We start from the raw sequence: 25,795 nt of genomic DNA on the forward strand, positions 1-25,795 counted from the left end.
GGCATAGAAACAGAAGAATGAAAAAGAAATAATGGAATAATGACAGAAAATCAAATTATTGATAGCAGTGACAGATCCAGACAGTTAAAGGAGAGTCAACATGCAATGATACTGACATTCCACCAAGGAAATAAGAAGAACAGGTTGAAAGAGAGCAATGGGACAGCTTATGAAATGACAGAAAAGGAGAAATAATGAATAAAGAATACCGATGTGTGAGACTCAGGTATGAGCCCAACATAGTAATCAAGGCTCTCATAAGCCAGAGAGATTGAAATATGAAACTCAGGCTCAGCCAAAATCAAAAAGAGTGCAACAAAAGAGATATATTGGTATACTAGAGCCCTACAGGCCTGCAAGAAAAAGAGTGCACAACATGACAATGAGCTATGAACAGAGCACTACTACTGGCTGCATCTAAAGACCCTGAGTGCTGCTATAAATAAAGAAGAACATCTACAAGAAAACATAGTGTGAAGAAAGGAAACAAAAAGAAGTACAAGCACTCAAGATGTGTTAAGAGAGGTACTGGGCTTTACTCAGTGTCAGAGCTAGACATCATGGCATCCCCATTGATAGATGCATCCTTAGAACCAGGACATACCAAGAAAGATTTGAGGAGATCAGAGACTTGTGCATAAGCTTTGATGATCTCAATATCATGCTCACAAGAAGCAATAGCATCAAGACCATCAGTAAGCTTGCCTACAACCTGCTGCCAGTCCTCATACAAGAGCTGAAGAGACCTCATGAGCAGCTTGATCTTGACCTTGATACACTTGATATGGTCAATGCCATGATGAATAGCTAAGAGCAAGACAATCAGGCAGACCAGAAATGAACAGAGAATGGAAAAGACATACCACTATCACCACTGAGAATGAGAGGATCCAATAAGGTAGTGGCATGACAGAGCTGATTGGCATCCCAGCATGCAGAGCAATGGCCATGACAAGTGGATCTACAGTGCATACAGATCTCCTCACCAACTCTACCCTCAAAAATGCACTCCTCAGGAAAACCAGCCAAAGTGCAGTTAAAGCATGGCCAGGAAAGCTAGTGAGTGAGGAAATAAGAACAGAATGAGGAATGGAAAAGACAAACATACCAAAGGAGAACAGACAAAATAAGGATTTTTATTGGAATGACAATGGTAGACATATTCCTGGCCACTGCACAATCATGCAGGTGGTCTATAAAGAAAATACAATCAGAATGTGAATGAAAAACGGAAAGAAAGGACTCACTTGGTCAAAGAGTCAGGAGTGACAGGAAGCATAGAAAGCTTCATGGATTCTAGGGCCTAGTGGGAAGGAGGTTCATGGAACTGGAGATCAATGGCCAGGTGAAAGACACATGCATAAATGGTATGGTCAACAGTTTCTCTTGCAGTCATATTGGCAGGAGCTTTGGAAACTGTGGGAATAGACTGCTGCATACACTGAGAGCAGAGAGGCTTTCCAGAGGCCACCAGAACTGTCATCCCTTTGCATTGAGAAGACACATGTGTAGGAGGAGGAGAAGCAGGTTTGGGAGGGGCTGGAAAGGCAAGATAAGTGATACCAGGGAAAGGCTCACTGGTCAGAGAATGATATGCATGAGGAGAAGGAGATAACAGGCTGTCTAGAGCTGAAGGAACAGCCTCCATGGGAGCACCTTCAGGACCCTCACTAGCAGGATCAGAGGTGCTGACTGAGCATGGAGAAGAGCCAGCAGGCCTATTGCTCTTCACAGCAGAAGGAGTACTGGTATCATGATCAATGGATAGAGCTGAAAGACAATATCAACCAGAGAATAAGGAAAACCTATAGAGAAGGAATGAAAGAACACACCAGATGGAACAGGGAATTCAAGAGAGCCAGGAATTGGCTTCCACTGGAAGGTGGTCTGGAAAACTGAGGAAAGAGGTACCAGAGGCTGTGTGCAAGACTGAGATGAGCTAGCCACACTAAGGGAAATGGAAGAGGAGGGGAATATGGCTGAAGATGGCTGAAGGCAATATAAACAATGTATGGGATAGGCTTGGCCCTCTTAGAGACAGGGGCAGGTACAGTCTAGGAAAAGAGAGAAGAAATGAGCACAGACAAAGAGGAATAAGGAAGATTGACCTACAGGAGCCAGGATTCCTGTCTCCTGCTGATATTTACAAACCACTGTGGCCCTCTGCAAAGGCAAAGATGATGAGAAGGTGAAAATCCAGATATGAAAAAGGGATAACCTACTGAGCCAGAACAGACAGCTGGAAGAACCATAGAGATAGTATTTTTAGTAACAGGAGGGAAACCTAGAAAAAGGAAAGAAGCTACAGTAAGAAGGAGAGAGACAGAGCACAACTTACTAGGTTCTCTTGAAATCTGGGGGGTCCTGATAGGTGTCAGCTGGGGGACTCTGCAAGTAGGGCAATAGTATGAGCTAACAGAGATACAGAAGAGCAACAAAGATCAAAACTCACCTAGATGAGCTAGTCTCAGGTTCTACAACTTTGGGGACTAAGGCAGTAGGGCCAATGACCACTGGAGCAGGGGGGGGAGAGATAGCATATGAAGAGAGCAGGAGCCGGTAGGGAATAGAGGATGGATTCCCATCCTTATAACCTGGCTCTTCAGGCAGAAGAAGAGAAGCGTCATAGTCCCACTAGCATGAGGGAAATATGAGTGAGTGAAGCAGGCTGAGAAATAAGGGGACATACTGAGGAATTCTTATGCTCCACCTCTGTAAGTGCCTAAGCTTTCCACTCCTTGCATTGGAGATGGGTAGGGATATGCTGAATGAGCTTGGCAAGCTCTAGATGAAAGGACACACCATAGTTGGAGTCATGCAGGTCAACATGCATAAGACTGACATGATATGCTGCCTACAGAGGCAAAGTAGGCATGAATGGTGAGTTAATGAGTGGAAAGTAAGCATGCACCAAGTAAGGAGTCACCTGGTTAACAGCAATGACAAGATCCTGTGGCTCCACAATATTCACAACAGAAGAATTGAAGTATGCAGCTGTGAAGGCATAGGCACCAATGAGATTAGCCATGAGAGTAGTCACAGGAATAGTGAGCAAAGAGACAAAGGTCATCATAGTAAGAGAAGCTAGAGAAACAGTGCAGAAGACATTGAAAGAGTGAAGTGGGAGGAAAGAAAGAAAGAAACGGCATGAGAATAGCATCTGTGCCTGATAAATTGTCAGATACAAGAATTTCTTACATAAGTATGACATGTACATGCCCAAACCAGGCCAGCATACCATTGAGAAGCAGCAAGTAAGCAGGTACACATGTGGACAACTCAGTTGGATGTTCCAGCATTGCTGAAGCTTGGGATCTGGTCCTGTGTGGACCAGGGGAGGTCCTATTGTCCAGTGATTGTGTCCATGACAGAACACAGTGAATTTAACATGATAATATTGAAATCCAGACATGGGTACCTACTGAAGGGACCATAGAAGGTCCAGATCTTAGTGGGGGGGATATGACATGCCCTCTCCATGTTCAGGTATGTAAAATTGCGAAAATTGCGAATACATGAACTGCATTCCAGGCCAGTAAGCATGTAACAGAAAACAGGACTAGAGTGCACAGAAACCTAGCTATCATAATGATAAACTGAAGTAACAATAAGCAGAGTGCATAGCCTAGTAACAGACTAATATCAGAGGGGTTAGGCTGCATGTGAGGTCCCAGCACTTGGCCCTAAATGCACCAATACTATTACAAGAGGACATGCTAAAAATAAAAAGACTACGATTGAAATATGATCAGCAATTCTGATCACATTGATCAAAGATGCACAGCTATTGATGCCCTGATGGGACATGCCTTAGAACAGAGAACTGAGACCCAAAGAAAGGTATCTGAGTAATGGGTATTGAATGGAGGAATAGATAGGTGACAACAAGCTAACAAGTAGAGGAATATTACTTCAGGAATGAATAGCACAGGTACCACCCTGAGCCTTGCACACATACATATGGTGCCTTAGCACATATAACACAGTGAGGGACTCCACATCATACCAAGAAATAGCACCTTTAGTGAGTCAGATGGAATGACTGGTTGGACACAGAGAAGCAGAACATAGCCATTGTAGCTGGCTCCTGGTATGAGAAATAACTCTGGGGGTCTGGGACAGTTTACCACTGTCAGAGATGTCACCAGAGAAATAAGAAAGTGAGCAGACCTGGCAAGGCCAGCTAGCTGATGTCAGCTAGTGAAGAAACAGCAAGCACAGTCATCACCCAGAAGAGAATAAGTGTGGTGACTGTGATATGCATGGAAATAATACCTGTGGGATCCAGCATAGAGTCCTGTGCTTTGAGGATACCATAGTAGGATTGTATTAGTAAGTATCCTAGTGGAGTATTTAAATACAGTATCATATGACTGGAGAGGGGAGTTTTCTGACCCCCCACAGTTGTGGTGTATTGGGCACAGAAAGCCTTGCACTCTAGCTCTGGGTTTGTGTTAGTAACTCCAGGCAAGAGAATAAACTGATTATTAATATTATTAAGAGCACTGTGAGAACTAAGTGAGGCATTGAAGCTCACAAAGGATTTGAGCCCAGTTTGATAAGAGGTTTTGGATTGCACTTTAACCTGAGAATAAGAGAATGGTGTCTGTAGGGTATCATCTTGAGTTTTTGAGGTATTTGTGATGTGTGGCACTACAGGTGGCAGAGGTTCAAACCCTTTGGTCTGTTGGACAGTGTTTTATTGTGTTTTCTGTCTCTGAATTGCATAGGTTTGAATTCTGTGGGTCTACAATCGGTTTAGAAGCTTGAAAACAGAGATCTGTGCTCTTTGGCACTTGTGAACATGTTTGTGATTGGTTTCTTTTGCTTAGAGCATGAAACTTTGAGTCATGTATTGTGTGTGTTAGAGATTTGAGTTGATCTGAGCTGTGCTTGGGACCATTTGAGAGTTTTGAAGGAGTGTTTTGATGTATTGTATTGAGTTGCAGTACCCTTTGCCTTGAGGTCCAGCAACACCTGTTGCCACCTCTTGTTTTGATAAAACAAAAAGCTTTGAGACTTAGAGAGACCTCAGATTGTTGTAAGCATGCTATTACTGTTTGCATGCTGTGATCTCATTAAAGAAGACAATTATATTTATTGATTGCTACTTTTATTGTATTATAATCCCCTCACAAACTAAGAGTTTTGTGTGTGTGTTGCTGTGAGTGTGGTTAGTGGATAATGCTCTGCTGTATCTGTTTTCATATTGCACATGCTCACATCCTCTTCAGCAGGAGTTGTCATATAGAGGCATGTTGTTTTAGCTACATTTGGATGTCAACTATAGTTAATAAAGAAAGGGGTTTTGCTGGTAGCAGAGTGGACATGGTTATTGTGCTGAACAGCTGTGAGTGCTAGCCACTCAGTCCAATCATTCTGTCAATAGTTGATAAACATGCACAAATATTTTTTGATTTCTTGGTTGGTGTGTTTGGTCTGTCTATCTGTTTGGAGATAATAGACTGTGGAGGCATTGCTGCAAATGTTAAGCAACCTATACAAGTTATCTATGAATTTTGAGATAAATTGTGATCTACAGTCCAAAATAATGACTTGGAGCATTCTGTATTTAGAATATACTTTGTCATAAAGTATCTTAGCCCACCCTTCTGAGGAAAGTTCTATTGGGCATGTGATCAGAATGATTGCCTTGGAGAATCAATCAATGATGACAATGATTGTGTTGTAACTGTTGCAGTTGGAAAGTCCAGTAGCCATATTGACCAAGATATGAGTCCAAGGTTGTGTTGGTATCTTGTTTGAGTGTAGCAGTGCTGTGCAGGCCCAGGTCAAGGACTTGGTCCTTTGACATGTCTTGCATCCCTTAATGTATTCTTTGATATTCTTTATCATCTTTGGCCACTCATACTCTCTCAGCACTAACTCTTTTGTTTTGGTGATTCCTAGATGATCAGCCATTACATGGTCATGGTTTATAGCTATGATCTCTCTTCTTAATGACTGATCCTGAGAGATATAGAGTCACTCATCATAGAAGAAAAGATCATTTCTTCAGAAAATACTGCCTTCATGGTTCAGAGATGTTGCTATGCCCTGATTCCATAGATTAGGCTGTTGTATGGTGCTCTGAATCCTGTTGTGTATCTCCTCCTCTGTCAGCATTATCATGGTCTGAAAATGTTCTGATTTGAGTAGCACCACTCTTTTGTTGTCCTCCCCCTCTTGATCATGATCAGCCCTTCAGCTGAGCAGGTTGGCCTTCTTGTTTGCTGATCCTGCCTTGTGATGGAGTGTATATTGATATTTGGATAACTTCATCACCCATCATGCTTGCTGACAGTTGAGTTTCTGAGAGAGTTGGAAGTATTGAAGGTTTTAGTGATCAGTCCATACTTCAAAAGTTTGAGTCACCCCAATGAGATAATGTCATCATTCACTCATCTCCTTTCTTAATCCTCATATTATTATATCCTCACCTGATGTTCAGCTTAGTATAGAATCAGGCTCCTTAGAGTTTATCCATTAATTTTAATATAAGAGAAAGTGGATATCAGTTTTTAATAGTCATCTTGTTGAGTTGCTAATAGTCCTGTATGAGTTGAAGTTTGCTATCTTTCTTCTTAACAAAGAAGAATGGTGATGCCATTGGAGAGTTTGATGGCTATATCTGTCTGCTTGAGAGATTCTCTTCCAAGAACTTGTCAAGCTCCTGTGGCTTAAAGTATCCTAGAGGGTACATCTTGCAGTCTAGGTTGGCATTAGCATTGGGCACCAATTCAATTGTGTGGTCCCAAGATTTAGAGGTGGGGAGCTCATCAAAACTTTTCTTGGTGAAGAGGTCATGATAATCCCAAGCCCATTTGGAGACCATTTTCTCAAACATCCTCTTCTCCTTCTCTTTGTTGGCCTTGGCTGCTAGATCATTGGCATGATGAATTGCCCACACTCACAGTGCCTCTTCAAGGTCTACTGCAAGAATCATTTCTCCATCTGTCATCTCCTCATCCCAGTTGTCCTCAGGGTCTGCATTGGGGAGTATGAATAGTGTTTTCTGACAATGACACTGGGTGAAAGTAATTCATCCAGTTTTTCAGTTAATGAGTGGGTTGTGTTGAATTAACCAATCATGTCCAAGAAATAGCTCTTTGGTTTCTAGTTCTGTGACAGCAAGGTCTATCCATTCCAAGTAATCTCTGATTGTTAGATAGAGTTCTATAAATTCAGTGATTGATCCAGCCTGATTCTTGCTGCCATCAGCATTATAGACTGGAATAGGAGCAGTGGTGGCTTTGGTGGACAGATGATGCTTGTTGATGAAGGCTCAGTTGATGGAACTTTCAGTACAGCCACTGTTGATCAGGGCTGTCACTATGAAATCTGCTTGATTGGTGAGGGTCTGGATTTGTGTCTTTGTTACAAGGTCCTGCCCATGAGCCTTCTGCTGCCAGATATACTTTCTTGGTCCTCAGAGTTCATCCAACCATTCTAAGGCCTTCTGTCTTTCTGCCTTTTATAGTCCCTCCACTAGTTCTTGATCTGCCTCAGTGATCCTGGTCTGATGCATTCAGTTCTTGAGAGTGGCCATCACTTCCCCTTCTCTTCCTTCTCATATGGCTTGCCAAGTCCATTCCATATCAAAGAGCTTGAGCCACTTAACAGGAGTCTCTCTCTCTGTTTGGCCCTTAGGCATTTGAGTCATGATAGTTTGTGATTCTTTAGAGGTGGTCATGGTTTGGGAGACTTAGGGTATATTCAAATGCATGTAAATAATCATATCTACAGAAGGCATATGAGTCCAACCTGTGGTTACTGTTTCCACACCTTTAAGTCCTTTGGCTGACTGAGTGAAATCACTCACTCATCAGCCTTATCTTTTACCTCCTATGCTTTCAGAGCCTGTTATAGCCCTTCTGCTTCCTTTTTCAGCTCAGCTATCTGCACTCTGATATCTTCTCTCATGCATTTCTTCTTCAGGCAATCTTTGAACATGTGATCTCTCTGGCCACAATTAAAACATTTGCCTTCCTTCTTAAGGCAATCAATGTCTATTGGTTTGCTGCTGCTGGTGTACATTGTTCCAGTCTCTGTCTTCTGCATGGTATAGGGGGGTGTTGGCATGGTTGAGGCAGTCTTAGCTGAGGTTGATCCACTGGCACTCTTTCCATTTCCCATATGAGAGGGCTTCCTCTGCTTGATCATGATCCCCACACTGGCTGCCTTCTATCACAACCTCTCCTTGTTTATTTCCATGATCTGGGCCTTCCAAGCATTGTAGCCCTTCAGAATGTTGGTTCCTATGTTAGAGATCATGCTGACATAGGAGAGAGATACCCCCATCTTGAGGTACTCAACTATTCATCTATCATCATCAACACTTTTTCATACTCCTGCCAGTGTTTCCAGTCATTCCAACTCATTGAAGTACACATTTGTGATCTTGTCACCCATTTGTAACTCCTTCATCTTGTTCTTGTGTACTTCTTGGACTGCTAGGTCAACAAACTTGTCACAGACCATTTGTTTGAGATAGCCTAGGACAGGTATCAGTAATATTGTCAGATGGTAGAGCATAAGATTGGAGCAATGAGAATCCACCAATGCTTAGCCTTGCTCTTAAAGTACAAGGCTGTGAATGTGATCTTATTCATGTCAGTGTTACAATTTTTTCTATTTTCTTTTCTTTTTTCCCTCAGAAATGACCTCTATCCTTGCTTAGTCAGGGCACTTAGGCCAGCACTTAGGACTGTGGGAATGCTTAGCTCAGCAACCCAGTTGGTCATTGTCTTAGCATGCTGCTGTATGCTGTGAAGGAAGAGACAATGCTCCTTTTGTCCCTCAACTGCAGTGCAGCAGTAACAGCACAACAGCAAGACAACAGCTTTTGTGGAGAGCCTGACAACAGCAGGGGTAACAGCTCTATAGCAGACAATATCTTTTGTGAACAGTTATTAATAGCCAGATAACAGAACAGTATTTAAGTAGCACTGTTTTCACTGTAATAGTCTCAGCGTTAAGCTAAAGTTTATTTTCCACTATCTACTCTCAAGCTCAAGCTTCTTGCCACACCTTGACCCACTGCTGCTATTACCTTGTGAACTCAGTCAGTCTAACCCGAAGTGTGAGGTTCTGAACTGTTTATCACATGTTGATAGTCATGTGGAATTTGGGCTTAACAGTCAGCCTCTAGATAGGCAGTGTAGACTTCAAAATACTGTTCACAATCAATTAGGAAGTGATCAATATCATCTGATGTGCCTTTGAAGGGGCAGGAGGTTCATATGAGGTCTGGCTTGCATTGTAGCATGGCTGCATTTAAGGGTAATGCCCCTATCAGATTGGAGTATTCATTGAATAGAGGTCATTTTCGTTCTGATAGAGGTCCTGGGAATGAATGGAGAGAATTGTCATCAGCAACAGGGCTCCCCTCCAGTGGTGCTTCCTTTTGCATAATATGTCTATCTCATATAGTGAATCCTAGTTAGATTGCTTTAGAGTCATCTCCTTTGGTAGTTTATCCAGCTCCAGTGAGTAGTCAGCTCCCCTTGCTGATCCAGGAGTTGTAGAAGCTGACAGGTTGAAGGGGTTCCTGAGTTTGTGGCCATCCAATCCAAGTGGTGGCTCTTCAGCTGGATATAGTACTTCATGATAGTTGAGAGCCAAGGGTTTGGATGGTCAGTGCCATATACTCAGCATGTCTTGGTGGAGTTGGTAGTATATTTGGCATTGGCTTGACTTTGTATTGAAAGGCTAATAAGACCTTCAGCCGATTCTTCAGGTGGGTACTGTTGTAAATGTAGATAGTACAGTCAGTCATGGCATACTGTAAAATATATCTTTTTTCTTTGTTATCAGTGGCTGAATACCTCCTTCCCAAGAGAGTCATCAGCCAGTTAACCTCTTTTCATAGAGTTGCTGTCTCTTTCCAGTATAATTCTTCAAACTCATCTTTTTATGTCTCCTGTATTGTTCTTTTCAGCTCTTCTTCATCCATCAGCCTAAACTCCAACCATGGGTCAATTTCAGGAGGAACATCATCCTTCTTGTCTCTGCTGTTCTCTTTGCCCACATCATCCATCTCCTCTCCTTTAAGCAGGACATTGGGTTGGCCATAGGTCATTGTCTTGAGGGCTCAAATGATCACTGGGCTGCTGCCTGTTCATTCAAGTAGTAGGCTGTTGGTTAGATCAGGAAGGCCCAGCTCTTCTGGCTTCATTACCTCTTCACCACTCTCTTTCTCTCTCCACTCCCTCACTATATCAGTGGAAGTCCTTATAGAAGTCCTTGTTGAGGAAAAGAGCAGTGATATGTCTGTGTAGAAATTATCAGAGGGCTTGGTCAATAATCCTGGCTTCAGGAGGAATCTGGATTCCATACCTGCTGAGTACAGAGCTGGCATCTGAGGGGAGAGAGCTTCCACTCCTGGTGCTTTCTTCATAGGTTGGAGATGGTGGCTCATAATCATCATTGAGGTTTCTGGCTTCATCTGCAGTGTATACCTTGGCATTGGCCCACCAATCAGCAGACCAGAGGTTGTCTTTGTTGTTGGATCTCCACTCTGGTCACTCTTGAGGCTCTTCAGGGCTGTCATCTGAGTTAGGTGGTGGGTCCATGACTCTGACTCTTTGGGCTTTATCAGTGGAGACTTCTGGAAATAGATCTTCTTTTTCTTCATAGTAAAAGTCTCCCTCTCTGCCTTTATAGAGTCTATAATACTCCAGTGGAGCTGGGCCCCACTCTGCTGCTTGTTCTTCTCTGAGTCACTGTCTGTGCTGTATGGTATAGTATCTCTCATTGTCCTTTCACTGCTGCTGATCAAGCTCTCTCTCTTTCTCACTTGCCAGCTTGTCAAGGATCCTTGGATCATAGAGATCACTGGAGGTTGAGGGGACTGGACTGGAGGCTGGGAGGCTTGGGCTTTCTTAGGGAGTGACATATCTGGAGCTGCTTTCTGCAAGTCTTGCAACCTCATAAATGAAGTCCCAGACATGGTCTCCAATACCAGGCTCATAAGGAGTGTGGAAGAGTCAGAGGATGGCCACTCTTCAAAGAAGTCATTGGAGAGGTCCTCATCCTCATGATCACAGACTGGAGAGAGGTGCAGTGGAACCTATGGGTTTCTGAATCCTGTGTTTGGATACTCATCACATCAGCTAGATGCTTAAGGAGGGTAGATGGGTCATTAGGATTTCTCCTCTTTCTGAATATCTCTTTCATCCAGATGACTAGATCTGGCTTTGGGTACAGTTCCAGCCTCAGACTGGAAGGAGGCTCTGGCAGAGAGAGGGATGTCATAGAGAGGGAGGTCAGAGATGACATTGCATAGTATCTGTGGTATTTGTTGGAAGGATTAGTAGTGCCTGACTACCCAAGCTGTGATCAATTGATGTCTATGGCAGAGGGTGATAATAGCTAATAAGCCTAAAAGGGTTCCTATAATTGAAGCTAGAAGCTTGAAGAATTTGTTAGTAAGATCAGTAGTTGTGATATTAATGGCAGGCATTCAGTTTCTTTCACTCATGATGGGCATAAAGAAAGAGAAATAGAAGTCTCAAACTAATTGTTAGACCTGAGTGACATATGCTCTAAAACATGTGGTAAAGAAGCACTGTATCATGTTTGTACAATCATGCTTAAGTCTACTGGTGTGTTTGTAGATATTATGTTCCAAGGTCAATACAAGTAGTTAACTCAAGGTGAAGTGGTAGAATAAAGGATAGTTTGAGACTAGAGATACATGTTGTTAGCTATACTACTTATATACTGTTTGTCTTCTTGATAAATATAGTACTGCTAATTGTAAGTGTCTGTGCTATAGTACTCATTGTCTTAGGGCATCATGGTTACCTACAATAGGCTGATTGTCTTGTGTCAGGGCATTGCTTCACATTTTAGATTGCAGAGGGTTGTACTGATCCAAACATCCCCATGGTCCTAGTGCTGTCTCATGATTCTAGGCACTGGCATAGGCACCCTGACTAAGCATAAATAGGGGTTAATACTATGAGAAAAGAAATAAAAGATGAAGAAATCATAACAAGATAGTGCCAAAATGGGCACAAGATTATCAAGATCTGTTTGACAAGGAGAACTTTGATGAACTACCAGAACCAAAGTCATAGGACCATATGATCAAGCTAGTCTCCAATGCCAATGCTAACCTCAACTGCAAAACCTACTCACTGGATCACTATGAACAGCAGGAGCTTGACAAGTTTCTGGAGGAGAACCTCTCCAGTGGATAAATCTGATCATCAAAATCACTGATGGCATCTCCCTTCTTTTTCATCAAAAAGAAGGATAGCAAACTCTAACCAGTACAGAATTATCAAAAGCTTGATGAGATGATGATCAAAAACTAATATCTGTTACCCCTGATCTCAGAACTGATGAACAAACTTCAAGGAGTGAAGTATTACACCAACCTTGATGTCTGATAGGAGTACAACAACATGCAAATCAAGGAGGGGGATGAGTGGAAGGCAGCATTCAGAACCAATCAGAGGCTCTTCAAACCCATCATCATATTCTTTCGATTGAAAAATTCTCTGGTGACCTTCCAATAGATGATGAATGATATCTTCAAGGACCTCATTGTCACTGGGAAGGTCACCATCAACCTCAATAACATCCTCATCATATCAAAGAATCACAGTGAACACTGATAGCTTATCTGACAGGTTCTCAAACTAATAAGGAAACATAAACTTTTTCTCAAAGCAGAGAAGTGTGAATTCAAGATGTTGGAAATAGAATATCTTGGGGTGATTATCAGTGAAGGAAGTATCCACATGGATCCAATAAAGGTTGCAGGAGTACCGAAATTGCCAGAGCCAACAAAGAAAAAGAAACTTCAGTCCTTTTTGGAATTCACCAACTTTTATTGATGGTTCATCTGAGACTATAGTAAAATAGTCTGATCAATGATGCAGCTGACTGGAAACACACTCTGAGCATGGGGGGAGTCTCAACAAACAGTGTTTGATGATTTGAAAAGACAGCTTGCTGAAGATATAGTCCTTGCAATTCTAACTCAGAAAGGGAGATTCTGCATAAAAGCTGACTCAAGTGAAGGAGCTATCAGAGCAGTGATCTCTGAAGAGCAAGATGGAAGGTGGCAACCAGTAGCCTTCTTATCAAAAGCCCTCACAGTGACTGAGCAAAACTACAAAATTTATGACAAGGAATTGCTCACTATCATGCTAGCCTTGGAGGAGTGGCAGCACTACCTAATCAGCACAGCTCAAACCTTCAAAATATAGATGGACCACCAGAACCTGTGGTATTTCTGACAGCTGCAAAAGCTAAATCATCAACAAGCTCAGTGGATGACTGAGCTAAGTCAGTATGAGTACATCTTACATCACAAGGCTGGCATGGCAAACAAGAAGGCAGATCTCCTCAGTCACTATATGGACCATGACCAGAGAGGAAATGATAATGAGGGAGTCACAATACTAAGGCCCAAACACTTCTGGACCATGATAATGCTGACAGAGGAGGAGATCCATGAGCAGATCAAGAGTGCAACAAGGGATGCCAGTAAATGGGACCAGTGCATAGCCCCATCACTAAATCATGAACATAGAGTGATGAAGAAGGAAGGACTAATCTACTATGACAGGTGGATCTATATTCTATGAGATCATGGACTTCATGGTGAGATTATTACTACCTGCCATGATCATGTAATTGCAGAACATCTTGAAATCACCAAAACAAAGAAACTTGTACTACAGGAATATTGGTAGCTCAAAATAGGCTAAGACATAGAACAATATGTCAAGAGGTGTGAAACCTGCCAATGAGGCAAGCCAACTACACAGCCACACATGGCACCCCTTTATCTGAATGAAATCCTCAACTCACCATAGACTCATATCTCTGTGGACATGGTCACAGGACTGCCAGGGTGTAATGGATATGATGCTATCATCATTATAGTTGATCACTTCTCCAAAGCAATCATTCTGATCACCTGCTTGACTGAGCTAACATCTGAAGGATGGGCAAAGATTCTATGTGATAAAGTATATGCTAAATATAAAATGCCACAAGTGGTCATCTCTAACTAAGGACCACAATTCATCTCTAAGTTCTTAGATGACTTATACTGCCTCCTCAACATTCAGCATAACACCTCTACTACCTATCATCCTCAAACTGATGGCCAGACAGAACAAGCCAACCAAGAGATCAAGAAATACCTCTGGCTGTTCATCAATTATCAACAGAATGATTGGATCGAATGGCTTGCTCTTGCAGCCTTTCAACATAACAACTGCATCCACTCTGCCACTGGCAAAACCCTATTCTTTATCAACACCAGTCAACATCCTCATGTCTCCCACACTGAATGCATTCATACCACAATACCTGCATCCTCCAACTTTACCATAATAATGGCAAAGATCTATAAAGAAACTCAAGCCATCCTCAAAAAAGCAGCAATATCAATAAAAAAACAGTATGATAAGCATTATGCTCTAGCTCATACATATTCAGTCAATAACAAGGTCTGGTTGGATATTACCAACCTTCACCTCCTGCAGCCAAAATAAAAGCTAGATGACAAGTGCACTAGACCCTTTCCTATTCTTGCCAAGATCAGCACCTCCATATATAAGCTATGACTCTCAGCCAGCTGGAGGGTGCACAATGTCTTTAACAAAACCCTTCTAATACCTTTCATCATGCTGGCCTTTTCCAACCAAGAATGCCCACCTCCACCACCTCCTGACCTGATTGATGATAAGGAACACTACAAAATCAATCAAATCCTCAATCATAAATTGCAAAAGGTCAAAGCATGTGGTGGAGGAACAATGGCTACCATTGACTACTTGGTTTGTTGGAAGGGCTATAGCCCTAAATTCAATCAATGGGTGAACAAAAAATGAATGAATGCTGACAATGCTATATGAGACTATGAATTATCTCTAAATTAAGCTATCAGGATGATGGTCTTAAGGAGGGGGTAATGTTATGATTTTTTCTTCTTTCTTCCCTTTTCTCTATGATTGACCTCTATCTATGCTTAGTCAGAGTGCCTAGATTAGTGCTTAGGACTGTGGGAGAGGCTTAGTCATCACAAATGAGCTAATCCATCATTATCCTCTGACATAGCAACCAGCCCTCAATGATGCATAATCAACCTTTTGTGAACAGTAATGACACCCAAGAACAATTGGCATAAGGACTTGGAGACATACAATAAGTAGTCTTATAATTATCTCTGATATATACAGTATATAAGGAGGCTCACTCTTGCTGATAACCCTCAGCTTTGAGCTAAAGTTTATCTTTATATCATCCTACTCTTGAGCCAAACATGAGGCCTTGTAGCATAACAATCAATATTCACATCAGTGGACTCTGACAGAACACTTGAACACAAAGTGACATCAGTTTATTACATGTTTATGATTATGTGCAGCTTGAGTCTAACAATAGATGAGAAGTAGATTAATTCTGAATTAACACTTATTGAAGCATCTCTCTGTTTTGATGTACTAGCAGCTTAATGGAGGTAAGTTGGACAAGCTGAGCAGAGAGAGGCAATACAACCAAACTCCAAAAAGAGGTTGATAGAACCACTACTATTTGGAAGACTTCTCTCTCACCAGGAAAATTCTTTCAAATAGATCCATCTTAGCAGGCTGCAGTTTAGAAAACTCAGTATGTGAATTCTACTGCACTAATAACTGTCTAGAATATAAGGAAACTTCTCACAATAAAATGAGTTTTTACAGTAATTGCTTTGCACTACTCAGTCAAGGCTCTGACATACCCACTGGTTATCCCTCCATGGAAGATAGTAGTGAAAGTAGTGACAGTGGAGAATCAGCATTGGCATTTCTGGAGGATGGTGAGGTTGATCAAACATTACCAGGTCTCTCTGATAATGATAGGAATATGCCAGCTGTAGCTCAAGCTGCATCATATGTAGACAGAGATAAAACCATGCAAGAAAACCTTGGTCAATGCTGATAACAAATAAACCCAAAGTATCAGTCAAGCATCTCAACAACCTCATGCAGCTCAAGTCCACCTATAGATGAGACACCAAATAGTGAGAGTAGTAATACTATGAGACAGAGGATAGAAGAGCCATGCCCTAGAACTCTGTACAGAGAGAGGGCCAGAAGCCACAATTTCAATGAGTACAAATGGCTGCAAGCCAGAATACAATCCCATTTAGGGAACATTCATTTAATAGATGCTAGCATTGAGAAGTGACTAGGAAAGAACTAAAGCAGCAATTATGATATCATACTTAAACATCAATAATTTCAGTTCAGCAGAAGATGAAGACAATATCTAAAACAGTAAATAGAGCTATTTCAACTGACTACTCTGCACATCAAGAACTAATATTCTCATAGTATCCAAAGCTTATCTTATAGAAAGGAGACAAAATGAGCTTAAAAACTTATTTTTACAAAGGATAAAAATTGTCTTCACAGAAAATCCAGAAAATCCAACTGGCAAAGAAGATGCAGCTACTGTTATCAACAAGAAATCAACAAACTGGCATAGTATACAGACAAAGATAGTGGTCCCAGAATGAGCCTTGCTGATGAAAATGAAATAGCACAGTGATAAAGATATTATAATCCTAGATGTCTATGCTCCAAATGTCTCACTGAGTGACTCTAGAGAAAGTGCAGAATTCTTCACAGCTCTACACAATTTCTTTGTTCAACATCCAGACTAGCACTCTGACTACATGGGAGAGGATATGAACTTTGTTGAGGACTCAATTGACTGTCTACCCACTCATGCAGATAATAAAGAAGTATGCTTCACTTTCAATAAACTCAAAGAATCACTTGGACTTCAAGATGGCTGGTATAGCATATTTCCAGATAAGCTAAACTTCACATATTCCTGCTCAAAGAATACACAAGTATCAGACACTAATGAAAACACAAACAGAACCTTCCAATTATATGTTAACCACATCTATATGACTAGCAGACTATTTGATCTGGCAAGATAATGGAAGATACAACCTGTAGATATCACAGGGGTTGACCATTATATGGTATCAGTTCAAGTAGCTCATGAAGAGGCCTCTCTAATAGGCAAAGGGTATTAGGCATACTCTGACTATATTTTGAAAAACAGAAAGCTAACAGAAAAATTAAAGGAACTAGGCTTATCAACTCAGGAAGAAATCAACAGAATTAAACATACCAACAGAATAGACATTGTGAATTGTCAGAGAACATACTATAATTTCATCACAGAGGTGATGAATATGGCAAGAGAGAGAGAGCACAAATTGAAATGTCAGGCCAAAAAAAAGGAAGCTGATCTAAACAAAGCAATCAGTAAAATATCAGAGAACCATGAACTCAATGATGTGACTCACTCTGAAAAGCTAGCAGGACTTAAAAAAGAACTTTGAGAAATCAAACAAGACAACCACCAGTGGACATGCTATTTCATAGCAGTGAAAGACTGCCTAGAAGAGGAAATAGTTTCAAAATACTACTTCTAATCCAACAAAGAATTGAAACCAAAAGATTTAATATGGATACTTGTGATCCCTGGATCTGATGAGACTAACCAAACATCCTCTCATACTATAGAAGTTACTCTCTCCCATCTAAATGAAGACACTTCTATACTATGACAATCTCAATATGAGAAATCCTTCATAAAAATAGCTGAGATGATAAGAGATTATCATGGCAAGACCCTCCAAAAAGATGGCCTTGATGTAGATACTGAAACAAGAGAGTCAATGATAAATTTAACCTTGAATAATCTAAATGCCATACTCTTGGAGAGAGATATAATCTAATTCTCTCTGAAAACAAAGAGAAATAAAGTACTTAAATCTCTAAACATGTCAAAAAATAATTCTGCCTCTGGAATAAATGGCACTACAAATAAATTCTACAAAGTCCTCAATGACAGACATATTGAGGATGAAAGAAAAAGACTCCCAAGCTTTGATATAGTAGGGGTCTTAACAGAAGTATTCAATGATATCAAAAGTCATAGCATAGATACCTCCACAAACTTCACTGAGGGCTGGATGTACCCTATCTACAAAAAAAACAATAGAAATTTGATATTGAACTACCACCTCAGAACCCTTCTAAGCTCTGAGTACAAGCTGTTCACAAAAGCCCTGTTCATTAGACTGGTAAATGTAGCATCAGAATTAATACACATTGACCAGGCAGATGAAATGCTGAGAAGTGGCACTAAATGAATCAACAATATGCAGGATGCACACCACCAAATCACTAACACCAAATCACAATGCAGTTCAAGGGAGGAATGGTAACACCTGGATTCTCAGTATATAGAGAATATAATGTTGATAGAGTGCAATAGAATGTAATTCAAGAGTATATATTGTGCAGTTTACTGGGACAAAGTTGTCTGTGTCATTGAACACAACAAAATCTATCTCAAATGGTCTGCCTGATGCAGTTTCTGGACTGATATAATGTGCCTGATTGTAACTTATACACAAATACTGGCTGTTCTGAACTGTCTCAGGTCTGTTCTGACTGTCTGACACAAACTTTTAGTTACTTTCTGAGATTCTTGCACAAAACAAAGTGACCTGGTCCCTGCAATGCTATTCAGATTGAGTCTACAACTCAAAGCTCTTAACCAAACACAACCCATACTATTCATCTGATAGCACCTTGAAGGGGGAGAGGAGAGTCAGAAACCTGCCTCTCCTTCTCATACACTCTGGTATTTATACTTCTAGCTACCCATGGCTGACTAACATAATCAACTACTGACTAATATACTTGCTGATGCAGCCAGAGAGGCTAAACTCATTTCCTGATGGATATGAGCATATATGCAGCTATCTGGTCAATTGATGAGGCTGGGATCTGGTCCTTGCCATCATGCTGACCATGCAGATCCCTGTTTCTGGCCCCAGCAACCTTGCATGTCACACAGAGAGGCCCACTAATGCTCTGGTCTCTGCTGATCATAGGGACACTACACTCAAGAGGACTACTCTTTTCAGATAATCACTTGCTTAATACATCTTACTGTGGTGGGTACAGAGTAGCTAACTGGGTAAAAGCAATAAATATATCCTCTTTTCTACCTGGTACAGTTACCTGGCACATCACAGGTTTCATACCTGAATGACAAATCTCAAACCAGACCAAACTCATTAGAATGATAATAGACCATACCAACTTAGCCCTTCAAAACAGCATGATTGTGGTACTCAACCAAGAAAAAGCATATGATAAAATCTGTCACAACTACCACTAGAGAGTACTAGAAGTGTTCCAGATCTCTTCACTGTTCATAAAGTCACTATATGAAAATGCATTTACAAGAGTAATAGTAAAAGGATGCCTCAGCTCACCATTCCAGATTATATGAGTAGTTCAACAGAGTGATCCACTGTTCTGCCTTCTATCTAATCTTGCAATAGAATCTCTTGTAGAAATGCTTTGAAAGTCTAACTTAAAAGGACTAGACATTTCAGGATCAGAAGAACATCTGATAGCCAAACTATTTGCAGACAATACTGCTACCTTTCTCTATGAAGAAGATTTCAAAGAACTGAAAAAGATTCTAGACAACTGGTGCATTGCTAGTGGAGCATACTTCAATGTCAAAAAAACTCAAATAATACCAATAAGTAGCAAAGAATTCTGTTTAAGAGTAGCAAATAAATGGAAGAGCAAAACAGAGTTCAGGCAGATCTCTGATAACATTCAAATCATTAAAGAATAAGAAGCAATTCACATCCTAGGTGCATGGTTCAGGAACAACATCTCAGAGGATATAGTGTGAGCTCTAATCATAGAGAAAATAGATAGCAGCCTTGCAAGATAGGAAATATCTCACCCCTCTATCCTGAGTCAACATATAATAATTCAAACTGTGATTGGAGAGCTGACCCAATATTTGATGATGGTACAAGATATGCCTAAACAAATTGAGAGCAAACTAGAAAAAAGAGAATGAAAGTTTATCTGAAAAGGCAGAACTAAAAACCTAATTGATCTTAAAACACTGAAATCCTTGAGAGAACAGAGAGGCCTAGACATCCTTGATCTACTAGCTCATAACAAAGCCATTGAGGCTATGTGGTTAAAGAAACTCTTCTCTGAGCAAAAGCCTACATGGACCTTCTATGCTTATGACAACATAGCACATGTAGACCTAAAATCAGAAAATAACATTGCTCAAAATGTGAAAATAAATATATTCTTACAGTCATTCAATACCAAAAAATAACAACTACCTCAAGACCTTCAGTGAATCATGTCAATAGCAAAAGAGACTGGAGTATGAGTGGAGGGCATAGCTTTCTCTGGAGAAATCCTACATGAATACCCAAGCTGGTTTCATTTATCAGCTGATTCTAAAATCCATCTTCTGACATGCTCACAAGCAAGTATACATCTCTGAGACAACCACAGACTTTGCCTAGTAGAAGAAGTGGAGGAAATTTCACAACCTCTAGATGATCCAAGCCACAATGCCTCAACCAGAGAAATGAGATGTGAATACCATATCTGTATAGCAATGAGGGACAATCTAGACTGTAGATACCTGAATGAATGTATGCTTTAAGTGAAGGAATTACTAGACACCCTACCTGAAAGTGGGACTCAAGATTCATGCTCTCTGAAGATTATGAAGATAGCCTAGAACAAATAGATGAGGGTTTCAAATTTGATTGGAGAGTGACAATCAAAGGCTCAATTATGAATATCTTCTGCATTTTCACAGAAGTAAGGTGTGCAATAAATTGCCAGACCTATGGTGAAGAGGTGGTTATATGCACAAGCTAGAAACTGACACAGCATAGAACTATATGCTGATCACACCCACACCAATACCCACACACAACACTCTTAGTTCATTGGAGATTATACTGCAAAAAGAGTAGTAACAGCCAATACAATTGTATCTTCAGCAATCCACTGCATGCAAATAGCAATAGTATGTGTATATATCCAAGATCTCTCCAAGTCTCAAAGCTTTTGTTTTAAATAAGAGGGGTGATGAATGTGGCCAGACCTCAAGGCAAGAGTACTGTATCACAACACAATATTTTAAACACTCCTACAGAACTCTCACAAAGTCCCAAGCACTGCTCAGACCAAACTCAAAGCCATAAACACACAATACATCATTTAAAGCCTCATGCTCTACACAGAAATCCTTCACAAACATGTCCACAAGAGCCACAGAGTTCAAACCTATGTGCTCAAGCTTCCAAACTGATTGTAGATCCACATGTTTCAAACATATGCAATTCAGAGACACAAAAACACAATAAAAACCCTATCTATAGATCTAAAGAATTTGAATCTCTGCCAATCTGGAGAAATAACCAAAAAGTGAGCACTAATCAAGCCAAAGAGTTCAAACCTCTGCTACCTGTAGTGCTTTGTGTAAAAAATACCTCAAAAACTCAAAAGAGTGCCCTTCAGATACTACTTCCTTATTCTCAGACTAGAGTGCAATTCAAAACCTTCTATTAAATCAGACAAGAGTCTCTCAGGAGCTTTGATTGTCTTGTGCAATACTCAAATCACTCATGATAATGTCAATATAGGTCTATTCTCTCATCTGAAGTTACAAACTAATCTCAGGAGCTGAAGCACAAGGCCTTCATGCCTTTACACTCCAACAGTAAGAGTCAGAAACTTCTATACTACTTTTTACATCACAATATTTAACTATTCTACAGTCACACTTTAATACAATCTAGTATAGTATTATTAACAGATAGAACTCCTACTTGGAGTCTTATGGTATTCATTTTTACTGCACATGCAGCTTCATGTATATGTTCTGCTCCAACTTGAGACTAGGTCCATGGTTTTCAAGCAATCCTGACATTGGCTAGCTTGGTTGTCTGATTTAGCCACAGGTCTCTTCACTTTCTTATCTTCTGAGGCAATTAAGCTATGTGCAGTATATATTCCAGACCTCCAGGTTTATTTCTCTGGTCATTACTTTTATATCATCCTCTTATTTCTCAGCCAACTGTCTGAATATTCAGGTTTATCTCATTGTGCATTGATCCTCTAGTCTAAAGTGTGTGTTTCAGCACCTCAATGTCTATGTGTCATTGATCAATATGATGCAAAGTCCTATGTAAAGTCCTGATCAGTTTGATCATGTTCTTTTTATTTTTAGCATGCCTTTCTGTGCCTGTATTAGCACATTTAGTGCCAAGTGCTGAGACCTCATGCACAATATAATCTCTCTGGCATCATCCTGCTACTAGGCCATGCACTCTATCAATCATCACTCAAGTTAGGTATCATATTAAGTCTTATTTTATTGCATGCTAGTCATAACAGCCTTTACATGCAAGTCATAGTGGCCTTTGTGCATGTAGTAGACTTGAATACACTTAATGTATCCTTAGATTTCCCAAAATTACACATGTGAACACATTGAGGGCATGTCAACAGCTGGACACTCCAACAGGAATCATCAACCATACCACAACAAGAGGATTATGCATCAACCCTACACACCTGATGCCAGAGCCAGCACTGGCTGCTTTATAAATGGAGAAAACAAATTGAAGTTAGCTATGAAATGCCTTCAACCAAACTCCAGACATCTCAAGCCAGAGAGGTGGTAGCAATAAAAGAACTATTGGCCAAAACCAATAAGAGGGTCATCCTTTATAACAAAAAAGGCTCAAAATATGTGCTCAACCACCTATCAAAAACCCTGAAAAGAATGAAAGACATGAGATACATAGGTGTTTCCAACAAAAAAATTCTTCAAGTGATGGTAGCCAGCTTTCAAAGCTGTAAACAGGTGACAATGATGAAGTGAACAAAGGGCTAGAATAAATATCATGGAATCTACAATGCAAGCAGATTAGCCAAGGAAGGGGCAGAACACAACCAAGATGATATGATTGACTTGGAAGTAGACCCAAAATTAAAGATCACCAGTGCATCCCTGAGCAAACTGATGCAGAGTCAAGCCTACAAGGCTTTTCAGGAAAGGAAGAACCAAAACCTCCCTCTTTCAGCAAAGACAAACACAAATATGAAACTAGCAAGCCAAGGAGTGAATGAATACTTCAGTATGCAAACAACATCAACAGCACTATGGAAGTCAATCTGTCACAAAGACATTGACTTGAATACAAGGTATTTCCTGTGGATGACAATGCACAATGCATATAGAATAGGAGAAAAATGGCCAAACTTCATCCCACAGTACCACAGCAGAGCCTACTGTGCCCACTGCAACAACAGTATAGAGAACATGGAACACATCCTAACAGAATGCTCCACACCTGGCCAAAATGAAGTCTGGGAGTTTACTAAGAACCTACTGGAACAATGAGATATCTCATGGCACCTTTCAAACCTATCCCACAAACCAGCATGCACATCACCAATCTTCAAATCACCAGGCAGACAGAGAGATTGAGGAAAGGAACACTTCTTCAAAATTTTAATCACATCTGCAGTACAAACTATCTGGAACACCCACTGTGAGAGAGTTATTCAATGAGAGAACTCAGCCTTCACACCAGAGGAAATCTGAAATGGATGGAGAAAGAAAATCAACATATGGCTAGAGTTAGATTGCATGACAATGCATGATCACTTTGGTAGGAAAGCAACTAGCAAAGGCCTTGTTTTACAAACATGGGCAGGCTCAATTCTAAACAAGCATCAGTTTCCAAAAGACTGGATGGAATCTGTCAGAGTTTTAGTGCATATTGGGTAACAATGATGGCTGGGTGGTGCAAGGTAAGTATGGAGGTGGTGCAAAATGGAGTAGATGTTAGTCTCAGCCAAGTTACAAGTCCTGAGTCCCACACTCTTCAGTGCATAAAAGCATTTCCCTGGGGTGAAAACTTAAGACACATTTATTCAATCTACTAACTATACTCTCTTGATTCTAATCTCTGGCAACAATTCTGGCTGCATGTAGAAAGTGACTGTGTCACCAGACTACCTCTGTGATAGCCTTTCAGTGCCAAAAAAAAAAAAGAAAAAAAAAGTGTGTATCCAAGTGTCAGCCAGATTTAAGCAATGAATCAGTCAGGGTCCAAGTTCGTTCTAGCTGATGACACAATAAGTTCATTTTTGGCAATTTCATCTATCACATACAGCCAATTTCCACTTCTCTGCTGAATACCAATATAATCAGACAATACCACCACTGGACAACTGCATCACATTTCAATGACAGAATCCACAAGTTACAACATTGTCAGCCTTAGTTCTGGATTCAACAACCACATTTGAGCAATCGTCTTGAGAAGCCACATTGCCATTTGCAAAGTTGCCTTTGGGAACAATCCATTCACCTGCAATTTGTATTCAGTATCTTCAACAATGTGGTGGAAACTTGAGCAATTACCTCATTGACTTTGTCAATATACTGAGAATGTCATCATCATGTAAAAGATGGCTGTACAGCAGTGGTACTATGTATCTCATCAAATGCTTGCATCTGAATTGAACTCAGAATGGAACATCATAGAAAGTCAAAATTGGGAATACTAACAATTTGTTCACTCTGGATGGTATCTTAGAATGAAGATCAGGGTGCTAGGTTGAATACAGAATAGATGTTACACTGACCTGGGCAAAGTACTTTCCAAACACATCATCAAATGAAAAATCTTCATGTAAGGCCTTGAGATGCTACAAGAAAAAGGGCATCAGAACAGCACTGCCATGATCTAGAAAGAAATCTACCATCTCTATGAAACCTTTGACTTCTGTGTCCATGTCAATGTTAAACATTCAATCCAAATACCATACATCAACCTTGAAGGGGCAATAGGGTTCACTAAGAAGCATTTCCAGAGCATACTCTCTATCATATTCCCCTGCTCTACCCACACAGTCATTGGATAGGCCAGTGATTTTTCTGCTTGAAGGATCCAAGTCTTCAGTTTCAAAATTGTTGATATAGTATTGAATAGGAAAGTGAGATTGAAATGGCCCAGTGACATCAGTTTCTGTATCCTCAGCAGGCTCTCTCCGACCTCCTAGGAAGTTGAAAAGAATATTATCGCTATCAAGATCCTAGGAATTCATAAGTTCCATATAGACCACCACTGGAGGGATGTGTACAAGATGTGCAATCAAGTTGTCATGACAGAACTTGACACCCTGGCAAAAAATAAAAAAGTGCATTCAATGATACAGCGGAGTGCCTCAATAGATGCCACACCTTGAATATCTGCACCAGATAGTCCAGGATCTCATCCACATTGTAGAACCACAGAATGTCCCCAATGGAAAGCAGAGGGAAAATGATGAATCTGAGTCTGTTGAATTCAAGTTCATTCAAGAGAGGAAGGGTGTAGTTATCTCCCCAAAAAGCAGTCTGTCCTTTGCAGAGCCACTGGATGGCTTTATAGTGCTCATCTCCTGTAGCATCAATGAATGAGAACATCCTGATTGTGTATGGTGTGTGCAGCACAGTGGATGTTTTTCCAAATGATTGGCAATGAGCAGACTGAACTGAAAAAATACAAAAACTAAAATGTACGAGTTGGCCAAAGTTTGATTAAAGATCTGTCATCAATTAAATTGCTGGAAGCCTATTCAGATTGTCGTTGAATGTCTATGAGAACAAAGGTCATACATGGATCACAGGATGTTGCAAATGACTACTTTAATGAGCCACTTTAGATGTCTGCTATGGTGCTGCATACCTCTTCCAAGGTAATTACGTGATCTACAACTTGCAAGACATCTGAAATGTTGCATGTGCTGCTAGTGTCAGTGTCATAGTTGTGCGAAATTAGCAAACAGTATCCTAGTGTATCCACGACGTTTTGGTTAATTTAAACAGTATACCAGGGAGA

The 25,795-nt window shown here is 40.6% G+C and overlaps 9 protein-coding genes across 9 annotated transcripts; 6 read left to right on the forward strand and 3 right to left on the reverse strand.

Moving 5' to 3' along the window:
• Window positions 1–417: 417 nt before the first annotated feature.
• On the reverse strand, window positions 418–3,028 carry BT62DRAFT_921588 (uncharacterized protein; the record flags this gene model as incomplete). Its single annotated transcript, XM_043184321.1, has 15 exons — window positions 418–456; window positions 605–807; window positions 864–915; window positions 987–1,056; window positions 1,109–1,193; window positions 1,579–1,770; window positions 1,833–1,917; window positions 1,950–2,054; window positions 2,113–2,163; window positions 2,223–2,284; window positions 2,339–2,388; window positions 2,453–2,634; window positions 2,690–2,712; window positions 2,803–2,854; window positions 2,927–3,028. 15 exons carry the CDS (start codon window positions 3,026–3,028, stop codon window positions 418–420), a joined length of 1,353 nt encoding a protein of 450 aa, XP_043037440.1.
• A 7,092-nt stretch (window positions 3,029–10,120) lies between these two features.
• Window positions 10,121–11,280, reverse strand: BT62DRAFT_921589 (uncharacterized protein; the record flags this gene model as incomplete). Its single annotated transcript, XM_043184322.1, has 3 exons — window positions 10,121–10,215; window positions 10,339–11,049; window positions 11,103–11,280. The coding sequence occupies 3 exons, from the start codon at window positions 11,278–11,280 to the stop codon at window positions 10,121–10,123; spliced, it is 984 nt and encodes a 327-aa protein (XP_043037441.1).
• A 5,056-nt stretch (window positions 11,281–16,336) lies between these two features.
• On the forward strand, window positions 16,337–16,531 carry BT62DRAFT_901289 (uncharacterized protein; the record flags this gene model as incomplete). The annotated part of the gene is made up of 1 exon (XM_043183453.1): window positions 16,337–16,531. A coding segment is annotated over one exon (195 nt), but the record flags the coding sequence as incomplete, so codon positions are not given.
• Window positions 16,532–19,419: 2,888 nt separating this feature from the next.
• On the forward strand, window positions 19,420–19,701 carry BT62DRAFT_901588 (uncharacterized protein; the record flags this gene model as incomplete). The annotated part of the gene is made up of 1 exon (XM_043183463.1): window positions 19,420–19,701. A coding segment is annotated over one exon (282 nt), but the record flags the coding sequence as incomplete, so codon positions are not given.
• A 354-nt stretch (window positions 19,702–20,055) lies between these two features.
• Window positions 20,056–20,208, forward strand: BT62DRAFT_901189 (uncharacterized protein; the record flags this gene model as incomplete). The annotated part of the gene is made up of 1 exon (XM_043183449.1): window positions 20,056–20,208. One exon carries the CDS (start codon window positions 20,056–20,058, stop codon window positions 20,206–20,208), a length of 153 nt encoding a protein of 50 aa, XP_043037444.1.
• A 368-nt stretch (window positions 20,209–20,576) lies between these two features.
• BT62DRAFT_901268 (uncharacterized protein) lies at window positions 20,577–20,768 on the forward strand (the record flags this gene model as incomplete). The annotated part of the gene is made up of 1 exon (XM_043183452.1): window positions 20,577–20,768. A coding segment is annotated over one exon (192 nt), but the record flags the coding sequence as incomplete, so codon positions are not given.
• A 1,768-nt stretch (window positions 20,769–22,536) lies between these two features.
• Window positions 22,537–23,304, forward strand: BT62DRAFT_901672 (uncharacterized protein; the record flags this gene model as incomplete). Its single annotated transcript, XM_043183470.1, has 2 exons — window positions 22,537–22,764; window positions 22,795–23,304. 2 exons carry the CDS (start codon window positions 22,537–22,539, stop codon window positions 23,302–23,304), a joined length of 738 nt encoding a protein of 245 aa, XP_043037446.1.
• Window positions 23,305–23,508: 204 nt separating this feature from the next.
• BT62DRAFT_901407 (uncharacterized protein) lies at window positions 23,509–23,694 on the forward strand (the record flags this gene model as incomplete). Its single annotated transcript, XM_043183457.1, has 1 exon — window positions 23,509–23,694. A coding segment is annotated over one exon (186 nt), but the record flags the coding sequence as incomplete, so codon positions are not given.
• A 1,028-nt stretch (window positions 23,695–24,722) lies between these two features.
• BT62DRAFT_1032743 (uncharacterized protein) lies at window positions 24,723–25,380 on the reverse strand (the record flags this gene model as incomplete). The annotated part of the gene is made up of 3 exons (XM_043178348.1): window positions 24,723–25,007; window positions 25,056–25,094; window positions 25,156–25,380. 3 exons carry the CDS (start codon window positions 25,378–25,380, stop codon window positions 24,723–24,725), a joined length of 549 nt encoding a protein of 182 aa, XP_043037448.1.
• Window positions 25,381–25,795: the final 415 nt, after the last annotated feature.

The sequence above is a fragment of the Guyanagaster necrorhizus genome (genome assembly GCF_019112545.1).
Source record: "Guyanagaster necrorhizus MCA 3950 unplaced genomic scaffold BT62scaffold_20, whole genome shotgun sequence".
Classification (NCBI taxonomy): Eukaryota; Fungi; Basidiomycota; class Agaricomycetes; order Agaricales; family Physalacriaceae; genus Guyanagaster; species Guyanagaster necrorhizus.